Source organism: Grammomys surdaster, unplaced genomic scaffold (assembly GCF_004785775.1).
Source record: "Grammomys surdaster isolate TR1022 unplaced genomic scaffold, NIH_TR_1.0 126091, whole genome shotgun sequence".
Taxonomy (NCBI): domain Eukaryota; kingdom Metazoa; phylum Chordata; class Mammalia; order Rodentia; family Muridae; genus Grammomys; species Grammomys surdaster.
The window spans coordinates 4,229,302-4,252,031 of NW_021620899.1; the positions used below are offsets into that span (position 1 = coordinate 4,229,302).

Genomic DNA, 22,730 nt, shown 5'->3' on the forward strand with positions numbered 1-22,730 from the left:
AATAGCTAAGGATATTCCGGAGTATTATTGAAAACACGATGGGGTATATTTATTCAAATCTGTGATGTCATTGGCTGTGCAGTTCACCCTCGTTTTACATGTTCCAAAGGAAGAAAAAGATTTAAAATTAAACCACTTAATACTTTCTGCTTAACTCTAATTTTTATATACTTATTTAAATAGCTTTCAATGACTTAAGTCCATGTTTGGTTTTTTTTGTTATGCTTCTGCAAACTTTACAAGAAAAGAGAGTTTTAAATTTCTCTGTTTAAAGTTCAGATATTGTCAGTCAGTTTGAACTCATTTACATTAAAATTTGTATTCTTTATAGTATCATCATTTGTGGCAGCAAAGGTATTGGTGATAGCAGATATTTTTCATTAAAACTAATACATTAATTTGAGTGTGTGCATGTATGAGTATTTTGGGGCATGGACATGCCATGGCATGTGGGCAGGTCAAAGGCAACATTCTTAAAGTCAGTTCTCTCTCTTCATCATATGGGCCCCAGAATAAACTCAGCTCATCAGCCTTGGGGGAAGTGTCTTTATCCACTTAGCCATCCTACATGCCTGACATAGGTATTTTATATTTATCCAAGGACATGAAGAGATATTTCGGCCATTAAGAGCATATACTGGTATTGGCGAAGATCCAAGTTTGGTCCCCAGTCCCTGTGTCAAGCAGCTCACACCTGCCTCTAACACCAGTTCCAGGGATCTAGTGCCTTAGGACAGCACTTGCATGTAACCCACCTGCCCCAGCCCATACATATAGCAAATAAAAAGTTGTCCGTTGTAATTGATGGAATTCTCTTGCAGGATAATAATACCTGCCTGTAGATTTTGGTGCTGTTATATTCCTTTCCTGTTAGTCCCGGAGGAAGGAATCCATGAGCTTCACATGCTAGACAAGGCTTCTATCATAGAGACACACCCCCAGTCCTGTTGGGATTCTTAATGGCACCACAAGATATGTTAAAAGCCTTTAGTAAATAACTAGAATTTCCTTTTTTTTCTCAAGTGTTATTTAGCTGGTTTTGGTTGCCTCCTCTTTGGCATATCTGAGACTGCTATGTACAGACAGAACAGCTATGCTCACTATCACTGTAAGTGACAGCAAGTATGTCATAACTTTTGCTTAGCTGCTGTGTTCCAAGAATGAATTCAAGTTACACAGAAATAATGCCGAGAAGGTTGAACGTAAGATAGACACATCTTTAGTTAGTGGACTGTGGTGTGAAGGTTAACATTCTGGATTCATTTATGTGCCAGGCCTATTGTATAAACGCGAGAGGTGAAGTCTTAACTTGAATTTACAACTGTCATGTGAATAAAAATTATTGGGTGTATAAATGCAAGCATATGAAATGATGTGGCGACTGTATTGATAAGGAATTTAGGAAGACCCTATATTCTTTTAACTAATTGAGAAAGTAGAAAGAGATGTATTGTTAAAGGCAGGGAATAGAGAATTACTCACTTCATAGATGATTTGACTCAGGCTGCAACACCAGAGATGCTCTACAGGGATGACAGAGCTATATTTGCAGACTTCCCTCTGATCAGTTGTTTAATCAGTTGGCAGTTTGTTAATAACAATTTAGAGTCATTTATGCACTGTTGAATGTGGATCTAACATCAGACTAGCCTGTCCTGAACATTTTCATAAGTGTCCCTGCTTCCTGATGGTGAAGACACCTTTCATGTCTTGTCATGTGCTGTCTGCTATCATACAGCTGGGTGACCCTGGCAGCTCCTGCTAGGAAGTTCAGGAATTGGATCCACTGAATTCTAAATCATGCTAATTGGATTGGGGAGAAATAAATGAGTTTTCCTAGAGATTCTTCTTCTGGGTGCTGGATATATCCAACATTAACAAATACACCTAATCATACATATGTGATTATATGCTATATAATTACATATAACATTATATATGATTATATACAATTATTTAACAGTTCCTTTATATGTAATAGTAAAATTGCTGATCAAACATTAAATTTCTGTAACTACACTGTTTTCATTGTAAGAATAAGTATCCTGTTGAAACTGATTTTAAAGCTCTGAATTGCTTTTGACACTTCAATTGACTGGTTGGCTTTGGAGGGAAAATGATAAGAGAGAAAAAACAACTTCTACACCATCAGCATAACATGTTGAGAAACTGCAAGATAGTTGTTAAGTTTATAGACATAAAGGCTATTTATTTTCTCGCCCTAATCCGCATTAAAGCCACATCAGCAGTTTGAATCTGATGTAGGATCCTCGTACAGATAAGCCCCAGTGTGGTCTTAATTATTATATTGCAAGTTTGAAAGTCTAGTTTAGAGAAGCAGTCATTGTAAAATCACTGCATTGGTTGGAGAACAATTTTATGTTTAAAAAAATTGATAAAGATAATTTAAAAAATATCTATTATTTATGGGAAGATATAATATTCCCCTTGGGAACATTTCCACAGTCATGGAAAATTATAAAATGTGAACTATGACAAAATTAGTAATAAGTGTGAAAATGTCCTTTTACATGTAAAATGCTTTAAAGTAAACCTGGTACTTAGATCTTCTATCATTGTGGCAACAGGAAAGATGTTACCAGACATGAAAGAAATTCCATTATGTAAATAAACCTTTAGTGGGGTGGTGGGAGGAGCTGCGAGGGACAAAGGTTGAGAAAAATCTATTTTCAATAAAAGGGACAAAGCAAACGTTTGTGTACATATAAACCTGCCATTTATTAGATAAAACTACTATATTAAAATGAGAAGCATTGGGCTAGGGAGATGACTCAACAGACATGGATAGTTGCTGCCAATGTGAGGGCTTGGATTCAAATTACAGAGTTGATATAAATTACTGCGTTTGGTTGCATGATTTGGCAACTTCAGCACTGTGAGGGAAGAAACAGAGACAAGAGGGTGGCTAGTATGGCCTGGCCACCAGCCTAGCCCCAGCTTTATCAAGAGACCATCTCAAGCATATAAAAACAGTGGTAATGCAGTAGGCTTGACATCTTTAGGCTTCTATGTGTATTCACAGTCTCATACATCCATACAAAAAAACTACACACACACACACACACACACACACACACACATACATTATATACACACAGAAAAAAATTGAATTATATATAAATACCTGTATACTTATACCACATACATGTGCTGTATATACACAGAAAAACATCAGAATATGTCAAATAAAACACAACTATTCCTACCCACATCAGTTTTGCAAAAGCTTTCTTCTAATGCATGTTGTTAGAGTCACGGAATTGCTGTTTCTGGTATTGATGCATTTACAACTGATAGAACAGATTTAAAAAGAGCCCTATTCAATATGGTAACTGGATACCTATATATGGAGTGTAATGTACAACATTCAAGTGCGGTGTTTCACGAGATACCAGAAGGATTAGAAATAGTTCACTACAGTCAACGATTTTGTGATTTGCTGAGGAAAAGAAATAGGAGGGCTAAAGTGAGTGAGACGAACATACACGTGAGGAAAATTCTATGTGGAATGTCAGAATTATGTTAAGATCTTTGTAATATGATAATGATTGAAAGGAGTAAGATTCATTGTGTTTTAGAGACTTAAGATGTCTGAAAGAAGGAGGAGGCATGTAGATGAACTAGGAAGAGTTAGAATTACAAAAACAAAGTTTCTGAAGTAAGTAAGAAGAGATGATTTTATCTATCTAAGCAAAAGTCAAAATAAATGCAAAAGAACTCACCCAGATACGCCCTTGGGAAGGTTATGTCGACATGTTAGAGTGTAGTGTCCATATGAGAAAGTCAATGGATCGATATAAGAAAGGGGGTGGGGTGTATGTTAGGAGAAAGTGATGTCTGTGCTTCTACAGTCACCTGCTGTTGCAGCCTAAACCCTCTCTTGGCTGACCACTGCTCACATCAAGATGCGTGTGTCCAGAACACATCTTAAGAGAACTGAATTCTAAAGAGCATTAGCAGAAAGAGGAAGAGTTCTTATTGTGCAGCTTTCCCACACCCTCTGAAGCAAGAGGATGAGGAAGTGCTACCATCTACTTAGACACAAGGGATGTTCATATCTACACATATCCCGGATCTGGGGTGTTTTGAATTCTCTAAGAAACACAGCTGCTCTGTGGCTCTAATAATCAAAATTGCTAAACTGTGAAACATGAACATATTACAGTTTAGAAAATAGAACTATTGCTTCTTCCAAGCTTTCCACTGTAAAATATGATTTCCTAAGGATTTTAATTATTTGAGAAAATTGGCATAATTCTATTTCAATCTGCATCTATTCTCTGCACATGACAGATATAAAGGCTCACTGACATTTGGCTAAGGAAGTTATATCAGGTCATTTTGAACTTTGCAAACAAATATTTTCTCACTTTTCACTAGTGACGATACGTGCACATCCTTGTTAGTTTCATAAATGAAGTTTGTTGAAATTTTATAGAACTAGAAAATAAGAAGTAAAAATCTGGCCCCTCGATAGTCTCACGTCCCTTCTCACGTATCTGTACGTATGTATGTATGTGTTCTTGTGTGTGCAAGTGCATGTGTGTGTGGAAGCCAGGGGTCAGCACCTCATGTTTTGACAAGCTCTCACTGAGACAGATGCTCATTGTTTAGGCGATGCTAGCCATCTAGTAGGCCATGGACTACTGCCTCTGCTGCCACTTCCCCACAGAGCTCTCTTCAGCAGCAGTCTCTCGCCTCTACCTGGTTTCAGTTGAAGAATTCTAGTCAACTTTTTCCTGTATTCACATCTAGGTGCTTCCAATTGTGACTTGGTTTCCTAATGATATTTCAGTATGAATTGTTTTACAGATGTTTTTGTGTATTGCTGATACTATGCTGTTATGTTATCTAATATTGTATCGAAAGAAAATATATGCAAAAAATTTTCATTCTTTTATTTTCTTTTAAATTCTTTTGAGTTAACTTCATAATTGTAGTACAGAGTTAACAGTTACTTTCCTCAACCATTTGTAAGAAGTGGAAAAATGAGGTTCAGTACTCTGAACAATTTGGTGTATATTTTGTCTAAGTAAGGTATCCCCCCATATATAAGCACATCCATTACCTTCAGCCCCATCCAAACTTCCAACTATTCCCCAAATAAGGATTTAATTCAGAATCAAGTATCACATTTAGGTGTCTTGGTTAACTGTCTCCCTTAATGGGAAATATTTCTTCTCTACTTTCCTAATTTTTATTTTTAATTTTTAGGAAATTAATTTTAATTTTTAGGAAATTCTGAAGATTTTGTGTTGAACTATTTTTAATTATAAAACAATTTTCTGATGCTTTGTAAGATTCAGTGCATGTGATTCTGACAAGGTATCCCAGAAGTGATTCCCTTCAGATGGGGCACCCAGAGATGGGACTGCTTTTCACTAACTTGAAACAATTACTCCAGGGCAGAAAATAGGGTGTCACATAAATAAAAGCATCATCTCTGGATGGTGATGGTGGTAGGACTTCTCAAAATAAGGGCTTTTTCAGAATCTTACCATAGCAGACTGGGAACATCATAAACCAGACTGGAGTCTAGTCAAGGATTTAATTATGTGTACCTCTTGACTAGCCGAAACTCTTGCCCTACTTAGCCCTCACTTATGTTAATAACCAGAAAACTTGGCTAAAGGTTAGGTCCCTTGTCTTCTTGACGTGGCTACATTTAATATGTTTCCTATATAATCTCCCCATTTTTCTGAATGTGATCTATTGAGATTAGGGGTTATTATTTGAAAAGTCACAAAATATAGTTTTCCTTCTGAAGGTTTCTATTTTGTTTCATTGTTAAGATTCCTTGAAGATAGGGCTACCCTCTGGCCTAGAATGTCAGTAAGTTATGGTTATCATAAAATAGAATTAGAAGCCAAGACCTAGGAGTAGGAATATAGCTCAAAGACAGAACATAAAGCTGTGTTTCAATCCCTAGCACCACACATGCCTGACTTTTTGCTACAAGGACTACCATACTCATGCACTTGTCCTGTGTATGGATGTTTTTAGAAAATTATATAATATCATCACCAAATACTGTGTCAATTTTATTTTGTGTTTTTCTATAAAATTATCACAGTGTTTTCCAGAATCCTGCAATGTATTCCAAGCTCTAATTTCGGTAGATTAATAAAATATCTACTTGTATGAAATATCATTGATAGGAAAACATAATTTGAGAGTTCTATAAATGTAGTTTTCTCAGGAAGAAAATAAAAACCACTTTGAAAAATTCAGTATTGTAACAGTATCATTTCCCATAACATGAAAATAACAGGTACTAAAGTCATTTAATTTGCAGATGAGGACTTCATTAAGTGTCTCACAATCATACTGGGTTTTATAAATGTCATCGACAGAGACACAGAGTAAGATATTTACTTACAGAAATTCCAGTCTGCTTTCTACTTGTTTAGACCCATGAACTTACAGTATACTACATAAACATCAGCTGGCCAGGGTGAATGGCTTATGAAGCTGTTAATTAAAAATTATTGAAGTCCCACCCTTTCAAATGAAGTAGGTGATGTTCATCAAATACTAACTATGAATTTCTGCCTTTAAAACCTTTCAGTGTGAACTGTCTCATCTACAGACATAATGATCTGTTGCAGTTTTGCAGACTCAGCAAAATCCTGGCTATGTGGCTCAGGGGGTGAAAAGTCACTCATTACTAGTCACAGAGCAAATGTCTGCAGAGTATAATGGGTTTACAGGAAGTGGGGTGACCACAGATCTAATTTTAATGAAACCCAAGATGTAATCTGAGCTGATGGAGTCTGAAGTCTGAAGGTAGCCTATTCAAGCAGGGAGTGTTTTTGAGAAGACAGAAAAGTAATTTTTGACTCTAAAGTTTCTATTTTTTTTTAAGTTTTCTATTTTCCTTGCAGTTATATTTGTAGTGAGAAATCCTTGAGGACACTATAAAAATTAAGAATTTTCCCAAAGAGTGACTTATTTTATGTTATATGTTGTACTTGTGTATTAAAGCCAAGGTAATTGCATAATATTCATAATTATGTAAAGTAATAGCAAGTAGGATTAAATAAGATTAGCAGGTATTATCACCAAAACACTTGAAAACAAAAACAAAATGGGGCGAAAAGAACATATAATCAATCAAAAACTAATGAATTTCAAGGATTCACGGGCGTGTATGCTGACTGTAAGGAGGAATTGTGATCTCTCTGTCCTATGTGAATGAAGGTCATTTTGTGTCAGATGCTGCAGAGCCACACCCTCATCTTTGAAGGAGAGTGCGCTTTGGAGTGAAAGAATTTGCCTTCTGTGTTCTTCCCCCCTCCTCTCCTACTTTACAGAAAGACAAGAGTGTGACATTGTCTTACCCAGTCACACAGAGGACAGATTAGCATTTGCGAGAAGCTCCAAGGAGACTACTGCCTGTATTTCTTGGAAATAAAGCTGCAGGTGTGGTGTGATCTGTGACAAATGTGCCTTATTCACCCTTTAGGGTGAATCCAAGCTGGAGTCCTGTGGATCTCAGTGCCTGTGCTCAAGAATACGGATGGGAGAAGACACACACAATGTCAGAGAAGCGATAGCCATGCTAAAAGTTAAACACTCTTATTACACATATGTGATAATTTCATGTAACGTTACAGTGTCAAAGGATAAAACCAACTACTGAAATGGAAGAAAAAACAATGAAATACTTGAATTTTTTTGAACCCATTTCTTGGTGCATTGTTTTTTGTTTCTTTGTTTTTCCTTTGTACACTTTGGATTAGAAGGTACCGGCATTATTAGGTGAATGGGGGAGAAAAAAGGCAAATGCTTAAAAAAACCGAACCCTTTGTCCTCTATTAAAGATCCATTTTCGAGATTAATTATTAAGAGTAGAATCAAATCACATAGAGAGATATTAAATGTCATTCAGTGCTGGATTTTTGTCAACTCATTTGCATAAAATGTCATCCTATACAGGCTACACAATGTAAATGGCCATCAATTTCCAGAAAACAGTCACATCTGAGGATGGAGACCTTACCTTCTTCACTTGCGTAGGCCAGAATAGACCGAGCTCGGATCTGTTTTCCTTCTGTGGTTTTCCCAGAGCAGGTATGTGAACAGGAGGACCACGTGGACCATGCACTGAGCACACAGTCCTTTGGGCATGGGGCATCACAGGCCACAGGGATAGGAAAGATTGCATCTCTGCATAGCTGTCTGTCCACTTCTTCTCCTGGGAAACACATGACCACCAACAGTTTATTTTTACTAAGTCCATTTAAATGAGTGAGGAGTTCGGATAAATTAGACTATTTCCCATTAACTCTTAGTTAAAAATGAAATCAAAAGGGGACATGGTTGTCATGGTGAAAAGTTAAAAGTGTAGAAAAATGTAAATATATAAACAGACACATAAATCTCCAAGTAAATATATATTTTTTTAATTTTCAGAAGAACAGACATAGAAATCAAGATCATTACTGACAGTATAGTACCTTCCCATAAGTGAGTTTTACAATTAAAATATTAATGTGCAATGAAGAACATCATGAAATTATGTTGACCTTCTGATTTCTTTTTCAATTCTGAAGATTTATAAACCATGGTAGATGGCTATAGTATGTGTCAATATTTTCATGCATCAACTCACAGATATGTCTACAAATGCTTTTGAGTCTGCCAGAGAAGTTGTTTTTATACAAATATTCACCTTTCTCTTTTTTGGACATTATTTTTTTCCATTGGAAGTGGCTAGGAAACATAAATGATAGACTAGAATCAACATGCTTTGCTTAAGATGTGAAGTAATGTCAGGCAGGAATCTAAATCTTAGGCTAGGACAAAGAAGTAGGCTTCAGGCAAGAAAATGACTTGAGCTAGGACAGGAAAGTAGGCTCAGATATTTTGGCCATCCTGATAAGCCCTTAGAAACAGTGATCGTGGGACTTTGTTTATTGCCTTGCTTGTTCTTTGACTCTTTGTGTTCATTGTCTTGCTTGTTCTTTCACTATTTGCATCTACTGTGTTGCTAGTTCCTCAACCTAGAACTGACCTTAATACTCTTAATACTTATATGTAATTAAAATGGTATAAAAACAGATTGGTTAAAAAAAAAGAATGTATAATCCAGTGAAAGGTATATTGTATATTTTTTCTATGTGAATACATTTAATGAATATGCATTAAAAATAAATAAAACAAAAAAAAAACAAAACAAAAAGGAAAAGAAAAAAAAAAAAGGATGTCCATACTGGAAAGGGAAGATAAGACAGAGCATGTGCAGAAGTAAGAAGGTATATCGAATTGCTTCAAAGTCATCAGCAGTTTCTGTGGATCTCCAAGTAAAGAGATACTTGCTTTACAATATAAAAATACTGTCTCTTTTGGCCCCAAATTTTCAATGTTATTAAAAAAATCCTAACATTTGTCATTTGAATAGGAGGAAATGCTTTCCCACAGGCTTATGGCTGAATGATTAATCTCCAGCAGGGGGAGCTACTTTATGAGATGGTGTCTAGATTGAGGAACTGTGTAACCTGGGGAGAGGCATATCTTTGGGGCTGTAAGCTATTTGCAGTTCTTCCCTGCTTCCTGTCCACAATAAAGTTAACAGCCCCTTTCTCCTTGTGATGTGGTATTCGGCCTCACCATCAGCCCCGAATCAGTGGAACCAAGGAGCATGAATTTAAATCCCTAAATCTGTGAGCCCAAAGAATGAATTCTGCCCTTCAAGTTATTTTGTGATGTGTTTTGTACACAGTAATGAGACAAATTACTAACACAGCGTTTAATTAATATTTAAGAATGAATGAAATGAGATGAACAAAAGGCTAGAGGAAGAGAAAGTAATACTATTAATTAAGAACAAAGAAAAGCAAAGGAACTGTGATAAAATCGCATAGAAGGAGAAGGGTGATGCAAGGTTGGACTCTGAATTGATTACAAACTGTGTTCATGAGACACAGATGTTTCTGTTATCTGCCATAGACTCTATCAGCAATCCTGGATCAATTTATAAAAATCGTGTTGCATTAGACACTGAGGGGAGGAAGGTGACTGACCATGCCACTCTTGACAACCATTGCACAAACAAATCCAATCTAATTTTCTCTAGTTGAAAGTAAGGAGTGTCATTACACAGCACACTCAGTCACATATTTGAAAAATGAGACAGAAAATCAGAAGTCAATTGAAAATGTGCTAACATTTTAATAGCTACTACTTCAAAATGCATTTATGTGTTAATAGCCACTAGTATGTAAGGTCTTAAATCATTGGACTTCTTCACTAGTAGGAGAGGTTCATTAGAATTACAACTGAGGCAACAGGGCTCATTCTATCTTTATGACTCTGATTTCCGAAATACTGCTATTACTAGCTGTGGAGTTTGACATATATCCCACTAGACACTATGATTAATAGGTAGATATGTTGGTGGTAAGTAGGGCAGAAAATCATTATTTTGTATAAGGCAGTTAATATTTTATAATTTATGTAATAATAATGACTCCCTTTTCCTGTTAAACTGAGCTTTTCTTAGATTGAGGGGGTATTTTTTATTGTAACATCTCTCTGTCTACTTACCTTGCTATTATTTTCTAGTGTCCTGTGGAATGACAGAAAACTTTGAAATTGAAGCTGATAGTTAACAAGTGTAATAACTCTATATCTTATCTGATAGCTTCCAATCCTTCTCATTCAGAAAAACATAATTTTGCAGCAATTAGGTTTTTGTGCCAACAATACTATTACAATGGACATCCTGGCTTGAGAGATGGGTTTCTGTTTGCTAAAGTATAAACCAAAGGGGTCAAAAAATGACCCTGATCATGCGTCAAGTTGATCTTACCTTGTATCAGCTAGTTAACTTAGCGTGGTTTTCTTAGGAAGATGGGTTTTGGGGATTTTTTTCCCTTCTAAGAACATTATTCAACCCAAACAGTTTACCTTAATCTCTGGAGGCACTATAATAATCAGTGTAATTTCTGAGGATACTTGATTGATATCCAGCACTTTCTTCTGCCTTGCCAGGTAATCAGTTATCTTATCTATGGCCGTAACTCTCTAACATTCTCAATCAAGCTTTTATTTGAGTAGTTTGAAGATTTCATGCATGCATGTTATTTTTTTTTATGAAATCCACCATCTATTCCCTCACCCAAGACTCCTTCTCTATGTCAGTCACCCACCACCTCTTCCTCCCAACTTCATGTGTGACACTGTTTACACTGAATGAGTCTAGTGATAGTAGAATGTAGGGCCAACTACTGAAACATGAGTAGACTCGCAGGAACCATGTCGTTAAAGAAAACTGACTCTCTTTTACATGGCAATCAGCAATTGCCAAAAGCTTCTCAGCTATGGGTGGGACATTGTGACCAGCTCCCCCATCTGTGTGGAGATTCATGCTGCTTTGATTCTATGCAGGTCATCGTATGCAGGCTATGCAGGTCATAGCCTCTGTAGCACACTGATGTCTTAAACTCTACTGTGTTATGGATCTGATCTAACGCCACTTGTATTATGTTAATCTGGTACCCAAAATTGCATGAAAATCCACACATTCTCACATAAGAAACTGAGGGAACCCTGTCCCCAGTTGGTTTTGATTGGTAAATAAAATTGCCAGCAGCTAATGGCTGGGCAGAAAGACAGAGGCAGGACTTTTAGGATTCCCAGCCAAGGGACCAAGGTGACAGGAGAGTGCTAACTGCCATACTAGGTAAGGAAGAGAGACACCTGGCCACGAAGGTGCAGACGGCAAAGAAATAGTCATCATAAGTGTGTGGGAGAGTGCAGCCAATGAAGGTTGGAGGTCTGGGTCTGGGGCAACAAAGATGGAATATACATTTTCGTAAGTAATAACTTGGAAATATCAGAGAAGGGTACATCAGTCATGGGGAGGTTAGGAAATAACCCAACCTTTGAGCTGTTTAAGGTATTTCCAAATATAAAGGATGTGTATAAGTCTTTCATTCAGGAACTCAGGACATTGGAGCAGGTAGCAAGGAGCATGCCACCACCAGTATAGCATTAATTCAACTACACTGCTCACGATAGCTATTTTCCCCTTTCTCTGTATAAACAGAGCTCATTGTTGAAGCAGAGACTTTGAAATTTCTTTTTACTTTTGTGACCGTGTGAATAAAGAATATCTCCCATTGTCTCAGACATAGTAGTATTGTCAGTAATTGATGATGCTATTTGGGAAATTTAGGAGGTGTCATCTTCCTACAGAAAGTATGTCACTTGGGACAGGCTTTGAGATTTTAAAGGCTCATACCATTCATGGTTCACTCTCTCTGCTGTATCCTTATTGGGTCAAAAGTGAACCTTCCGGTATCTGTGCCTGCTACCATGCCCTTGTTCTACCATCATGGACTGTAACACCCCAGACCCATAAGCCTAAACAAACTCTATTTTTATAGGTTGTCTTGGCCATGGTATTTTTACGGCAATAGAAAAGTAACTAGTACAACTTTGTATGGAAAATTTTGTTCTTTGTGCAAGAAAACTGCCAAATTTCAGTCTTCAATTTAAATTCTTCTTAAAGGAGTGTTTATTGACCTTATACACTTGTGGTAGTTGGCATATTTTTGATCATGATTTTAGACACTGCAAAAGCCTATTGCATCATAATCATTTTAAGATTAAATAACAACACAATATTTATCACTTGTTAACATTCATTTTGTATGTATGTGTATATGCAATGTGTGTGCAGAGGAAAAACAATCTGTTTTGGAACAGGCTTTCTAGTGTGTGGATCTTGGTGAAGTAAATTCAAGTATTTAAGCTTGGCATAGATTACATTTATTCACTAAGTCATTTTGAAGACTGTAGAGGATTTTTTCATCTAGCATCATAGCTGCAATGGCAAGGGATTACATCCAACAACCTAGGTCTGTGTGATCCAGTTGGGATACAGACATACACTTAGTGAACACCTTTAGGATAAAATTAGTTTCTAGAAGGAAACAGCCATGTTTGAGAGTGATGTTTAATTGAGGGACAGACAAAGTGGCAGATCAGAGAAAGATTTGACAGAGATAGGATATGCCCAACTCTCACAAGAACATCACAGTAAACAGAAGCAATTTAAGAGCAGCAGCAAGAGAGAAAGTCAAATTGGAACAGTTCAGTTCAGTGTAGTTCAGTTGAGTTCAGGTAATGCAATAAAGTTGAGTTCACAGCAGTTCAATTGGTAGCAGGTTTTAGTGGGAAAGTTTTACAGAGACTGGTTGGAGGTAAGGACAGAATGATCCAGGGAACAAGAAGGAGCCAGAAGATTAGAACAGACTGCTAAAGTTAGTTGCAGGCCAAGCAGAACAATTCAGTGAGAACTTTAGAGAAGCCAGTTTGAGTCAATCAGCTTGGAAAGGAGTTTGAACCAGAGTAGCTGAGTTGAAACAGCTAACCAGAGTTCAGAAAGAAACAGAAAGGGTGAGTGAATTCAGCAATAAGCCTCTGACATGATGATTACATCAGGCAAATAAAAGATACTTTTCAAAGGACCCAATATTCATTTTTCTTGTTTAATTCCTTATACATAGAACATATAGCTGACACATAATAGAAAATTAATACTTGTTATTGCAGGATATTTGATCACATTGTTAACATCCAGGGACAAAAAAAAAAAAAAAAAGGAAAAACAAAAAACAGGTTTCTAGTTGTGGTGTAACTCAGCCGTTAGTATACACCTTTATTCCCAACAATGAAGGTAAAGTTAATTTGTAGAAGGAAGCACCCTTGTACCCTTGTATAAAAGTGCTGTCTGAGTACAGACAGAGTGATTATCCCAACTTTCACAATGGAGAAAAAAGTAAGAGAGAGAGGGGGGAGAGAGAGAGGAGAAAGGGAGGAGGGAGAGAGGGATGAAGGAGTGAGGGAGGAGGAAGAGAGGGAGGATGGAGAGAGGGAGAGAGAGAGAGAGAGAGAGAGAGAGAGAGAGAGAGAGAGAGAGAGAAGTAAGTAGTTATACCAGGACAGTTTTAGAGATACAGGTTGAAGAAAGAGAACAAACTAGATTAGATGCAGGTAAAGACAGAAGGAAGCAGAGAATGAGAAGGAGCCAGAAGATCAGAACATATTGCAAGAGTTAGAGGCCAAGCAGAGCAATTCAGTCAGATATCAAGAAAGAAACTGGATTGAATCAATCAGCTTGGAGAAGAGTGAGAGAGTGAACAGCTGTGTTGAACCAGCCAACTAGATCTCAGAAAAGACTAGCGAAGGTGAAATTATTCAGCACTAAGTCTCACAGGCTGAAACATTCTAGCCATAGATAAGATTGTACAGAATCTAGAAGCTTCCAGGACGAGGCCTAATTTAGCAGACTGAAGCTGTAAGCCTCAAAGATGACAATTACAACAGGTAAATAAAAGATATTTTATATTTTCTGTATAAAATGAACAAATGAGTGAGTAAATCTTAAGCTGTTATATAAGGGAAACAAACCTTTTAGATATGAACTAAGTACTGTAAAATACACCCTCTCTTTCTTTTAACCAGAATACATTTACAACAGACCCTTAGGTGATTTACATGCACATAAAATCTAAGAAATATTGCTCTAGGACTTGTTTATGTTTGTTGTCTTCTGGTTTGAGCAGAATCAGACTTCCTCTTGAAAGGGCAACTACATAAATTGAATTTCACGCTTTTTAACCCTTATTTCTTTTGGGGACATTCTTCATACTTCTCTTTCATATGGAAAACATACACAAGTGCCAACTGTGCCTTCATAAATCATCATTAGATGTCTGTTTTGTATAACAAATACTGTATGTATTCATCTCAGCTAATTCTCAGATTAGCATTCAGACATAGTAATCAATGTCTTTTAAAACTTATCTTTAAACTTAACTTTTAGTAGTGAATAAGAATCCAGGACTTAATATATGGTTAAGTACATGCTATGATACTGAGCTATACTCTCAGTCAATTTTTCTTTTTTTTTACTTTAAAGGAAATTGAGAATTATCAAGCCTTGATTACTTTTCTCAGCAGAAGTTTAACTAAAGAAGCAAAGATGGCTGCTGACCCTTGTGGTTGAATTATGGAAAAGCTGGAAGAAGCTGAGGAGGAAAGTGACCCTGTAGGAAAACCAGTAGTAGTCTCAATTAACTTGGGCCCCTGAGATTTCTCAAACACTGGAATGCCAGCCAGGCAGCATATACCAGCTGATATGAGGCCCCCAGTACATATACTGCAGAGGACTGACAGGTCTGGGTTCAATCAGAGAAGATGCACCTAACTTCAAGAGACTGGAGGCCCCAGGGAATTTAGAGGTCAGGTATGGTGGGGGTGGTCACATTCTCGTAGAGACAGGGGGGCAGGGAGTGGGAATGGGATATGGAACAGGTGGAGGGTGGTCCAGGAGGGGAGTAAAATCTGGAGTGCAAATAAATAAATAAATAAATAAATAAATAAATAAATAAATAAGCAGAGATGGTAACCGATTTCCCAGTCTCATAACTATATACTGATAAGAACTAAAACAGCTGATGGATGAGATTTTCTCCAAAAAAGTCAAGAAACTGGTACTCTTGAGGTGTTTCTCAAAAAAGAGATGCCTTGTACTTGCCACACACTGCTACTGAACAAGCAATGATGAACCTGTGCGTGCTAAGAATCATCCAAGTCTTTGCCTTTGTTTGGATGAATGCTTTAACCAATTCGACAAATTGGAACCCTTAGGACCCATGTTCTTTTAAAGCTAAATCTCAACATCTAGGGTTAAGTCATATAGGAATCACTAGTTAAAAATAATAATAAACTTAAAAAAAAAGACAACTAAATAGTAAAATGTATCTCTGTTTGTAGCCAGCAGTGTCATACCTAAAGCACTTTGTGAGACTGTGAACTCTCCTTTTTACTTTACATGTGAGAAGTGGGTTGGAAATAAGGGCCACATAAGATGAGCAAAATATGTCCTACTGACAGCGTCCTTTGCTTTACAGGAGCTTTTGCATTCTAAGAGGTCCCATCTGTCAATTTTTGAACTTACAGCATAAACCATTGGTGTTCTGTTCAGGAACTTTTCCCCTGTGCCCAAGTATTCGAGGTTCTTCCCCACCTAATCTATTAGTTTCGGTGTATCTGGTTTTACATGAAGTTCCTTTATCCACTTGGACTTGACCTTTGTACAAGGAGATAAGAATGGATCAACTTGCACTCTTCTACATGTTGTCCTCCAGTTGAACCAGCACCATTTTTTGAAAATGCTGTGCTTTTTCCACTGGACAATTTTAGCTCCTTTGTCAAAGACCAAGTGACAATAGCTGTGTGGGTTCATTTCTGGGTCTTCAATTCTATTCCATTGATCTTCCTGCCTGTCTCCGTACCAATACCATGCAGTTTTTATCACTATTGCTCTGAGGTACAGCTTTAGGTCAGGGATGGTGATTCCTTCAGAAGTTCTTTTATTGTTGAAAATAGTTTTCACTATCCTGGGTTTTTGTTATTCCAAATGAATTTGCAAATTGCTCTTTCTATCTCTATGAAGAATTGATTTTGGAATTTTGATGGGAATTGCATTGAATCTATAGATTGCTTTCGGCAAAAACTGCAAAGCTTCGGTAAAGCAAAGGACACTGTCAATAGGAAAAAATGTCAACCAACAGATTGGGAAAAGATCTTTACCAATCCTACATCTGATAGAGGGCTAATATTCAGTTATATAAGAACTCAAGAAATTAGACTCCAGACAATCAAATAACCATATTAAAAAATGGGGTACAGAGCTAAACAAAGAATTCTCAACTGAGGAAACTTGAATGGCCGGGAAGCACCTAAAGAAATTTTCAACATCCTTAGTTATCAGGGAAATGCAAATCAAAACAAACCTGAGATTCCACCTCACACCAGTCAGAATGGCTAAGATCAAAAACTGAGGTGACAGCAGATGCTATCAAGGATGTGGAGAAAGAGGAACACTACTCCATTGTTGGTGGGATTGAAAGCTAATACTCTGGAAATCAGTCTGGTGGTTCTTCAGAAAACTGGACATAGCATTACCTGAGGACCCAGCTGTAGCACTCCTGGGCATATACCCAGAAGATCCTCCAACATATAACAAGGACATATGCTCCACTATGTTCATAGCAGCCTTATTTATAATAGCTAGAAGCTGGAAAGAACCCAGATGTCCTTCAACAGAGAAATGGATATAAAAAATGTGGTACATTTACACAATGGAGTATTACTCAGCTATTAAAAACATTGAATTCGAGAAACTCTTAGGTAAATGGATGGAACTAGAAAATATCATCCTGAGTGAGGAAACCCAGTCACAAAAGAACACACATGATATGCACTCACTGATACATAGATATTAGCCCCAAAGCTCATCATATCTAAGATACAACTCACAGACCACATGAAGCTCTTGAAGAAGGAAGATCAAAGAGTGGATGCTTCAGTCCTTCTTAAGAAGGAGTAACAAAATACTCATGGGAGCAAATATGGAGACAAAATATGGGACAGAAACTGAAGGAGAGGCCATCCAGAGACTGCTTCACCTGGGTATCCATCCCATTTGCAGTCACCAAAGGCAGACACTAATATGGATGCCAGGAAGTGTGTGCTGAAAGGAGCTTGATATAGCTGTCTTTTTAGAGGTCTGCCAGAACCTGATATATACAGAGGTAGATGTTCACAGCTAACCATTGAAATGATTATGTGATTTCCAACAGAGAAGTTATAGAGAAGACTGAAGGAGTTAAAGGGGTTTGTGGCCCCATGGGGAGAGCAACAATACCAACCAACAAGAGCTCCCAGGGTCTCACCACCAGCCTGGGGGCACATAGGGAGGGACACATGGCTCCAGCTGTATATATAGGGAAGGATGGCCTCCTTGGGCATAGGTGGAAGAGGAAGTCCTTGGTCCTGTGAAGGTTGGATGCCCCATTGTGGGGGGAATTCGAGGGCAGGGAGGTGGGAGTGGGTGGGTTGGTGGGGGCACATCCTCATAAAGCAGGAGGAAGGGGGATGGGATAAGAAATAAAAAGTTTTCTACTGAGAACTTTGGAAATGCACCTTTTTCATCCTAGGGGTCCTTCTAGGATGAAGCACATTCAGACATTCCCTACAGAGCTGTTGGAGGCACTGCTTGTCTGAGTTAGCATCCTTTTAATTTCAGGTGCACATGTCTGATGATGCTTCCTGTGGCAGATGAAGCTCTGGAGCTGTTACCTGTATGAGTCAGTGCATTTGCTTTTCCTTGGTGGTTTTGAAGACAGAATCCTAGTATACTCATGTGTCAAGACAGATTTAACATATAAATAAGTTCAAAAAGTTGGTTTGCACTTAATAATAATTTTTTAATCTACCTACAAGGTTGAGAAATTTTTAAACAAAAAATATATATGTATATTTTTGGGCCTCAAAATTGTATATGTATAATTATAAATATATATATATATACACACATATATATGTATATATATATGGATATATAATATATATGTAACATTATGCACACTGAGTAGGTATATATAAAAACGTATACATATACCAATGTAACAACAGTTTAAAACACAGAAGGAATGAATTCGAAAGAGAGAAAAAAGGAGTATATAGGAGGGTTTGGAGGGAGGAAAGAAAAGGGATAAATGATGCAAATATATTATAATCCCAAAAATAAAAGAAAAAGAATATGTCTTTATAGTTTATTTTTTTCCCTTTCATAAACCAAAAAGTGTGGTTTGACATCTTTAGATAAATCTCCAAATCTTCCATTCCAGTCTGTTTCACGAACTTCCAACGTATGTTTTATTCCTACTGCACTTCCTACCACGAGTAAACTATTTGAGTGTCTGCTTGATGAAATTATACTCAAAATTAATGAAGCTTCCCATGGAAATAAAACAAAGGAAGAATTGAGATCCAGCATAGATTTTCTTCCTTCGTTAGAGCACATACTGGAAACTTATTGCATTAGTTTTTTCAGGACTTAAATGAAATATAATATACAAACCATTGTTTGTCAAGGCTTTGAACATGTTCAGATCAATACTGCAAAGATTAAACACTAAGCCCACAATTAACTATACTTCAAATATTAAAGTGTGCATGAGCTAGCACAGTTACTTAAACACCGGCTGAACTATTCTGATTTGTCTTTTAATTCTTTAAAATTATCTTTGTGTGTATGGGCATTTTGCTTACAGGTATACCTGTGTACTACATGCATGCCTAGTGCACACAGAGACTTGAGGACATTTGCTCCACCTACTGGAGGTGCACACAATTGTGAGCCACCATGTGGGAATTGAACCTGGGTCCTCTGACAGAACAGTGCATGCCATTTTTAAAGTCCCAATTCTGATCTATTTTAAATTAAAAATAAATATAGGTTCAGGGTATATATTTTGGCTTATGGTAGTGTTCTTTTTTTAATTTTTAAATGTTTTTAATTAATTTTTATTGGACATTTTATTTACATTTCAGATGTTATCCCCTTTCCCCATTCCCCTACTCATATCCTATCCCCCGTCTTCCTGCTTCTATGAGGATGTGCCCCCACCAACCTATCCACTCCCAGGGACATCAACCAAATACAGTACAACAAGCCAGAAGAAGACCAGGCACACTGTTATGTCAAGGCTGGAGGCATCCATGTAGGAGGAAAAGGGTCCCAGAGACAGCTGAGTCAGAGACAGCCTCTGCTTCCACTGTTAGAAATCCCACAAGAACTCTAAGCTACAGAAGCAAAATGTATATGCAAAGGACCGAGGTCACACAGGCTTTCTGATGTCTGTGGCCCACTTGAGTCTCAGTTGATTCTGTGGGCCATGTTCTTGTGATGTCTTTGTTCCTTCTGAAACCTCCTCCCTGTCCTCTGAAGAACTCTGAAGCTCTGCCTAATATTTGGTTGTGGGACTCTGTATGTGCTCTTAATATTGATATAATTTTTACTTGACAACTCCTTCATGTAATTCAGGATATCAAAAATATCTCTAGCTTCCTTTTTATCCAGTTATATACTTATCTGTTGACATTTAAATATCATTAACCACAGTAGTTTCTTCTAATATTACTTTAAGTGACTTTCCTTCCATCTTTGCTTTCTGCCCTTAGTTTCTCACAGTGTTATCCTCTCTGTCACCTTTCTCAATTTTATTATTTCAAATCTCTGCCAAGACCACCAGAAAAAGAGTCAAGTGTCTTTGAATTCAATGGTCTCATCCCTCTGTTGCCTTCAACTTTGTAATCCAGTCTTCAATGTGATAATTCCAACATTTATTGGCTCTTGTTTTTTTAAAGTTAGAATCTATCTTAACCAGATGTAGTAAATAACATGAGTTATAAATAAATGATGAATGCTGAGTCCTAAATAGAATTTTAACTGAATTCCCTTGTTTGAATTTCAGTCCTTATGATGTCATTTGGTCCCTTAGTAAGCAAGCGATAGTAATCATTGCTGATCTGGCTAACATCTTTTGTGATAAGGAGGAAAAAAGGAATGCCTGAGATCTTCAAGCTTCAACATGATGTTCGGTTGACTTCTGCTACTGTTTAATGTTAACAGCTTTGCTAGATTTTTAGGGCATGCTTTTTATATACATTATTTGATGTGAAGACTGAAAGTCCATGTCTTTCAGAAGAAAGGAGTGGGAAGTGTTTTCTTTGTATCTATTAACTGAAGTTAGTACTTGATTTTTGCCTTTTCATACTGTGATTGTTATCTTTCTGAATGCCACAGACCCTTTTACTTTGTTTATTTTAAGTGATTAAAATCTTCTTCTCTCAGTATTCCCTAGTTGCCTGTAATTCTTTGTTTAGTACCAAGGCATCAAGAGATATCCTGTTTCCAAGTTAGTGTGCTGTTTCCTTTGTTCAGATCATGTTTAGGCAGCCATGATGGTGAGACTTCATGGACATAGTTTCTGACATTTATAGGAGACAAAAACCTTGCAAGCAAACTCTTTGTTCCTTTGACTCTTACAATTTTCTCATCCTCTGTTCCACAACAATCTCTGAGCTTTAGGTGTGGGAGTTATGTTATAGATCCATTATTTGTAACTGGGATCCATAAATTTGCATTTTAATTGGTTGTATATTTAACTGGTTTTTATTCATTGCCAAGAAAAATGTTCCCTGCTGGGGGTGAGGACTATTTAAAGCTAGATTAGTGAAGTGGAGATGGTAGGTTCTCTAGGTTCCATTATTTAACTAACCATGTGTAGTTGGGTAAGTTTCCTGAACCAAGCATCATTTTCTTTCCTTTGAACATGCATAAAGGGGGCCCACTCATTTCTTTGAGTTAGTTTTATATCCAGCCACGTTGTTGAAGGTGTTTATGAGCTGTAGGAGTTCTCTGGTAGAATTTTTTGGAGTCACTTATGTATACTAGCATATGATCCACAAATTGTGATACTTTGGCATCTTTCTTTCCAATTTACATCCCCTTGATGCCCTTTAGTTGTCTTATTTGGATATTCTCTTTGCCTTAGTTAGTTGGCTGCTAACCCAGAACCAGAAAGACATATATGGTATGTGCTCACTTATAAGTGTACATTAGCCATAAAGTGTTGGATAACCATTCTACAATTCACATACGCAAAGAAACTAGGCAATAAGGAGATCCCAAGGGAGAATGTGTGAATATTACTCATAAGAGGAAACTAAATAGTCATCTGAGGTGGATATATATAGAGAGAACTGGGTACAAGAGTAGGTAAGGAAGGAAGCAGCAAGGATAATCAGGTGTGGGGAGAAGTAGGGAGAGAGAGGTCTGTGAGTGAGAATGGAAATCTGGGTGGGGAGGCGTCTCTGGTGACTAGCTTTAGGCCTGGGATGGGAAAGGATACAGGAGTCTATGGGGGTGACCCTATCTTAATTCCTACCAGAGGAGGATATAGAGACTGAAATGGCCACCTTTCGTAGCCAGGTAGGATTTCCAAAGTAGGGATGGGGAGATCAATCCACACACATAACCTTCAACCCAAAATTTGTCTTGCCTTTATTCTATTCAGGGATAAAGATGGAGCAAAGACTGAGGGAACAGCTAACCAATGACTGCCCCAACTTAAGACCCATCCTATTGGAAAGACCTAACCCCTGATACTACTAACCATACTCTGATGTGCTTCCAGACATGAACCTAGCATATCTGTCTCCAGAGATGCTCCATCCAGAATGGTATGGAGGCAGATGCAGAGACTCAAGGCCTGGGGAGTTTTGTGGTAGAGTGAGGGACAGAGTAAGCAAGTTGGAAGGGTCAAGGACACCACAAAACACCCACATAGTCAACTTACTTGGGACCACAGGGCTCACAGGGCCTGGGTTACCAACCAGAAAGCATGCAGGTGTTGGACCTAGACCCCCTACACATTTGTAGCAAATATGCATCTTATACATATGGTTCCTCTAAAAAGTGGAACGGGGCTGCTTTTGTCTCTGTTCCCTGTCACTGGATCCCCTTCCCCATGCTTGGAGACTTGGTTGGGAAAGGATGTACCTAGAACTACTAAAACTAGATGCTCCAGGGTGGGATGGTACCCAAGGGGGTTACCCCTTCTCTGAGGAGAAGGGGAGGAGGCCGTGGTTAGATTATAAGGGGGGCTGTAAATGTGACATAAAGTGAATTTAAAAATTGAAAAATATGTTTTATGTTTTCAACAAAGTAGCTATCACAATGTCTGCCACACAGTTGGAAACCTTGTTTGATGTAATAATACTGTGACTACTTTCATCTTCTGTCTGAAGAGGAGATGACATCCCTCCCACACCATTGTGGG

The 22,730-nt window shown here is 37.6% G+C and overlaps 1 protein-coding gene across 1 annotated transcript in view; it reads right to left on the minus strand.

The window, feature by feature from the left end:
* Positions 1-22,730, minus strand: part of Thsd7a (thrombospondin type 1 domain containing 7A) — a 364,412-nt gene that overhangs the window by 84,736 nt on the left and 256,946 nt on the right. Inside the window, exon 7 of the mRNA XM_028755943.1 lies at positions 8,024-8,218. Within this exon, the coding sequence (XP_028611776.1) occupies positions 8,024-8,218 (195 nt within the window). The remainder of the gene's footprint in view (positions 1-8,023; positions 8,219-22,730) is intronic.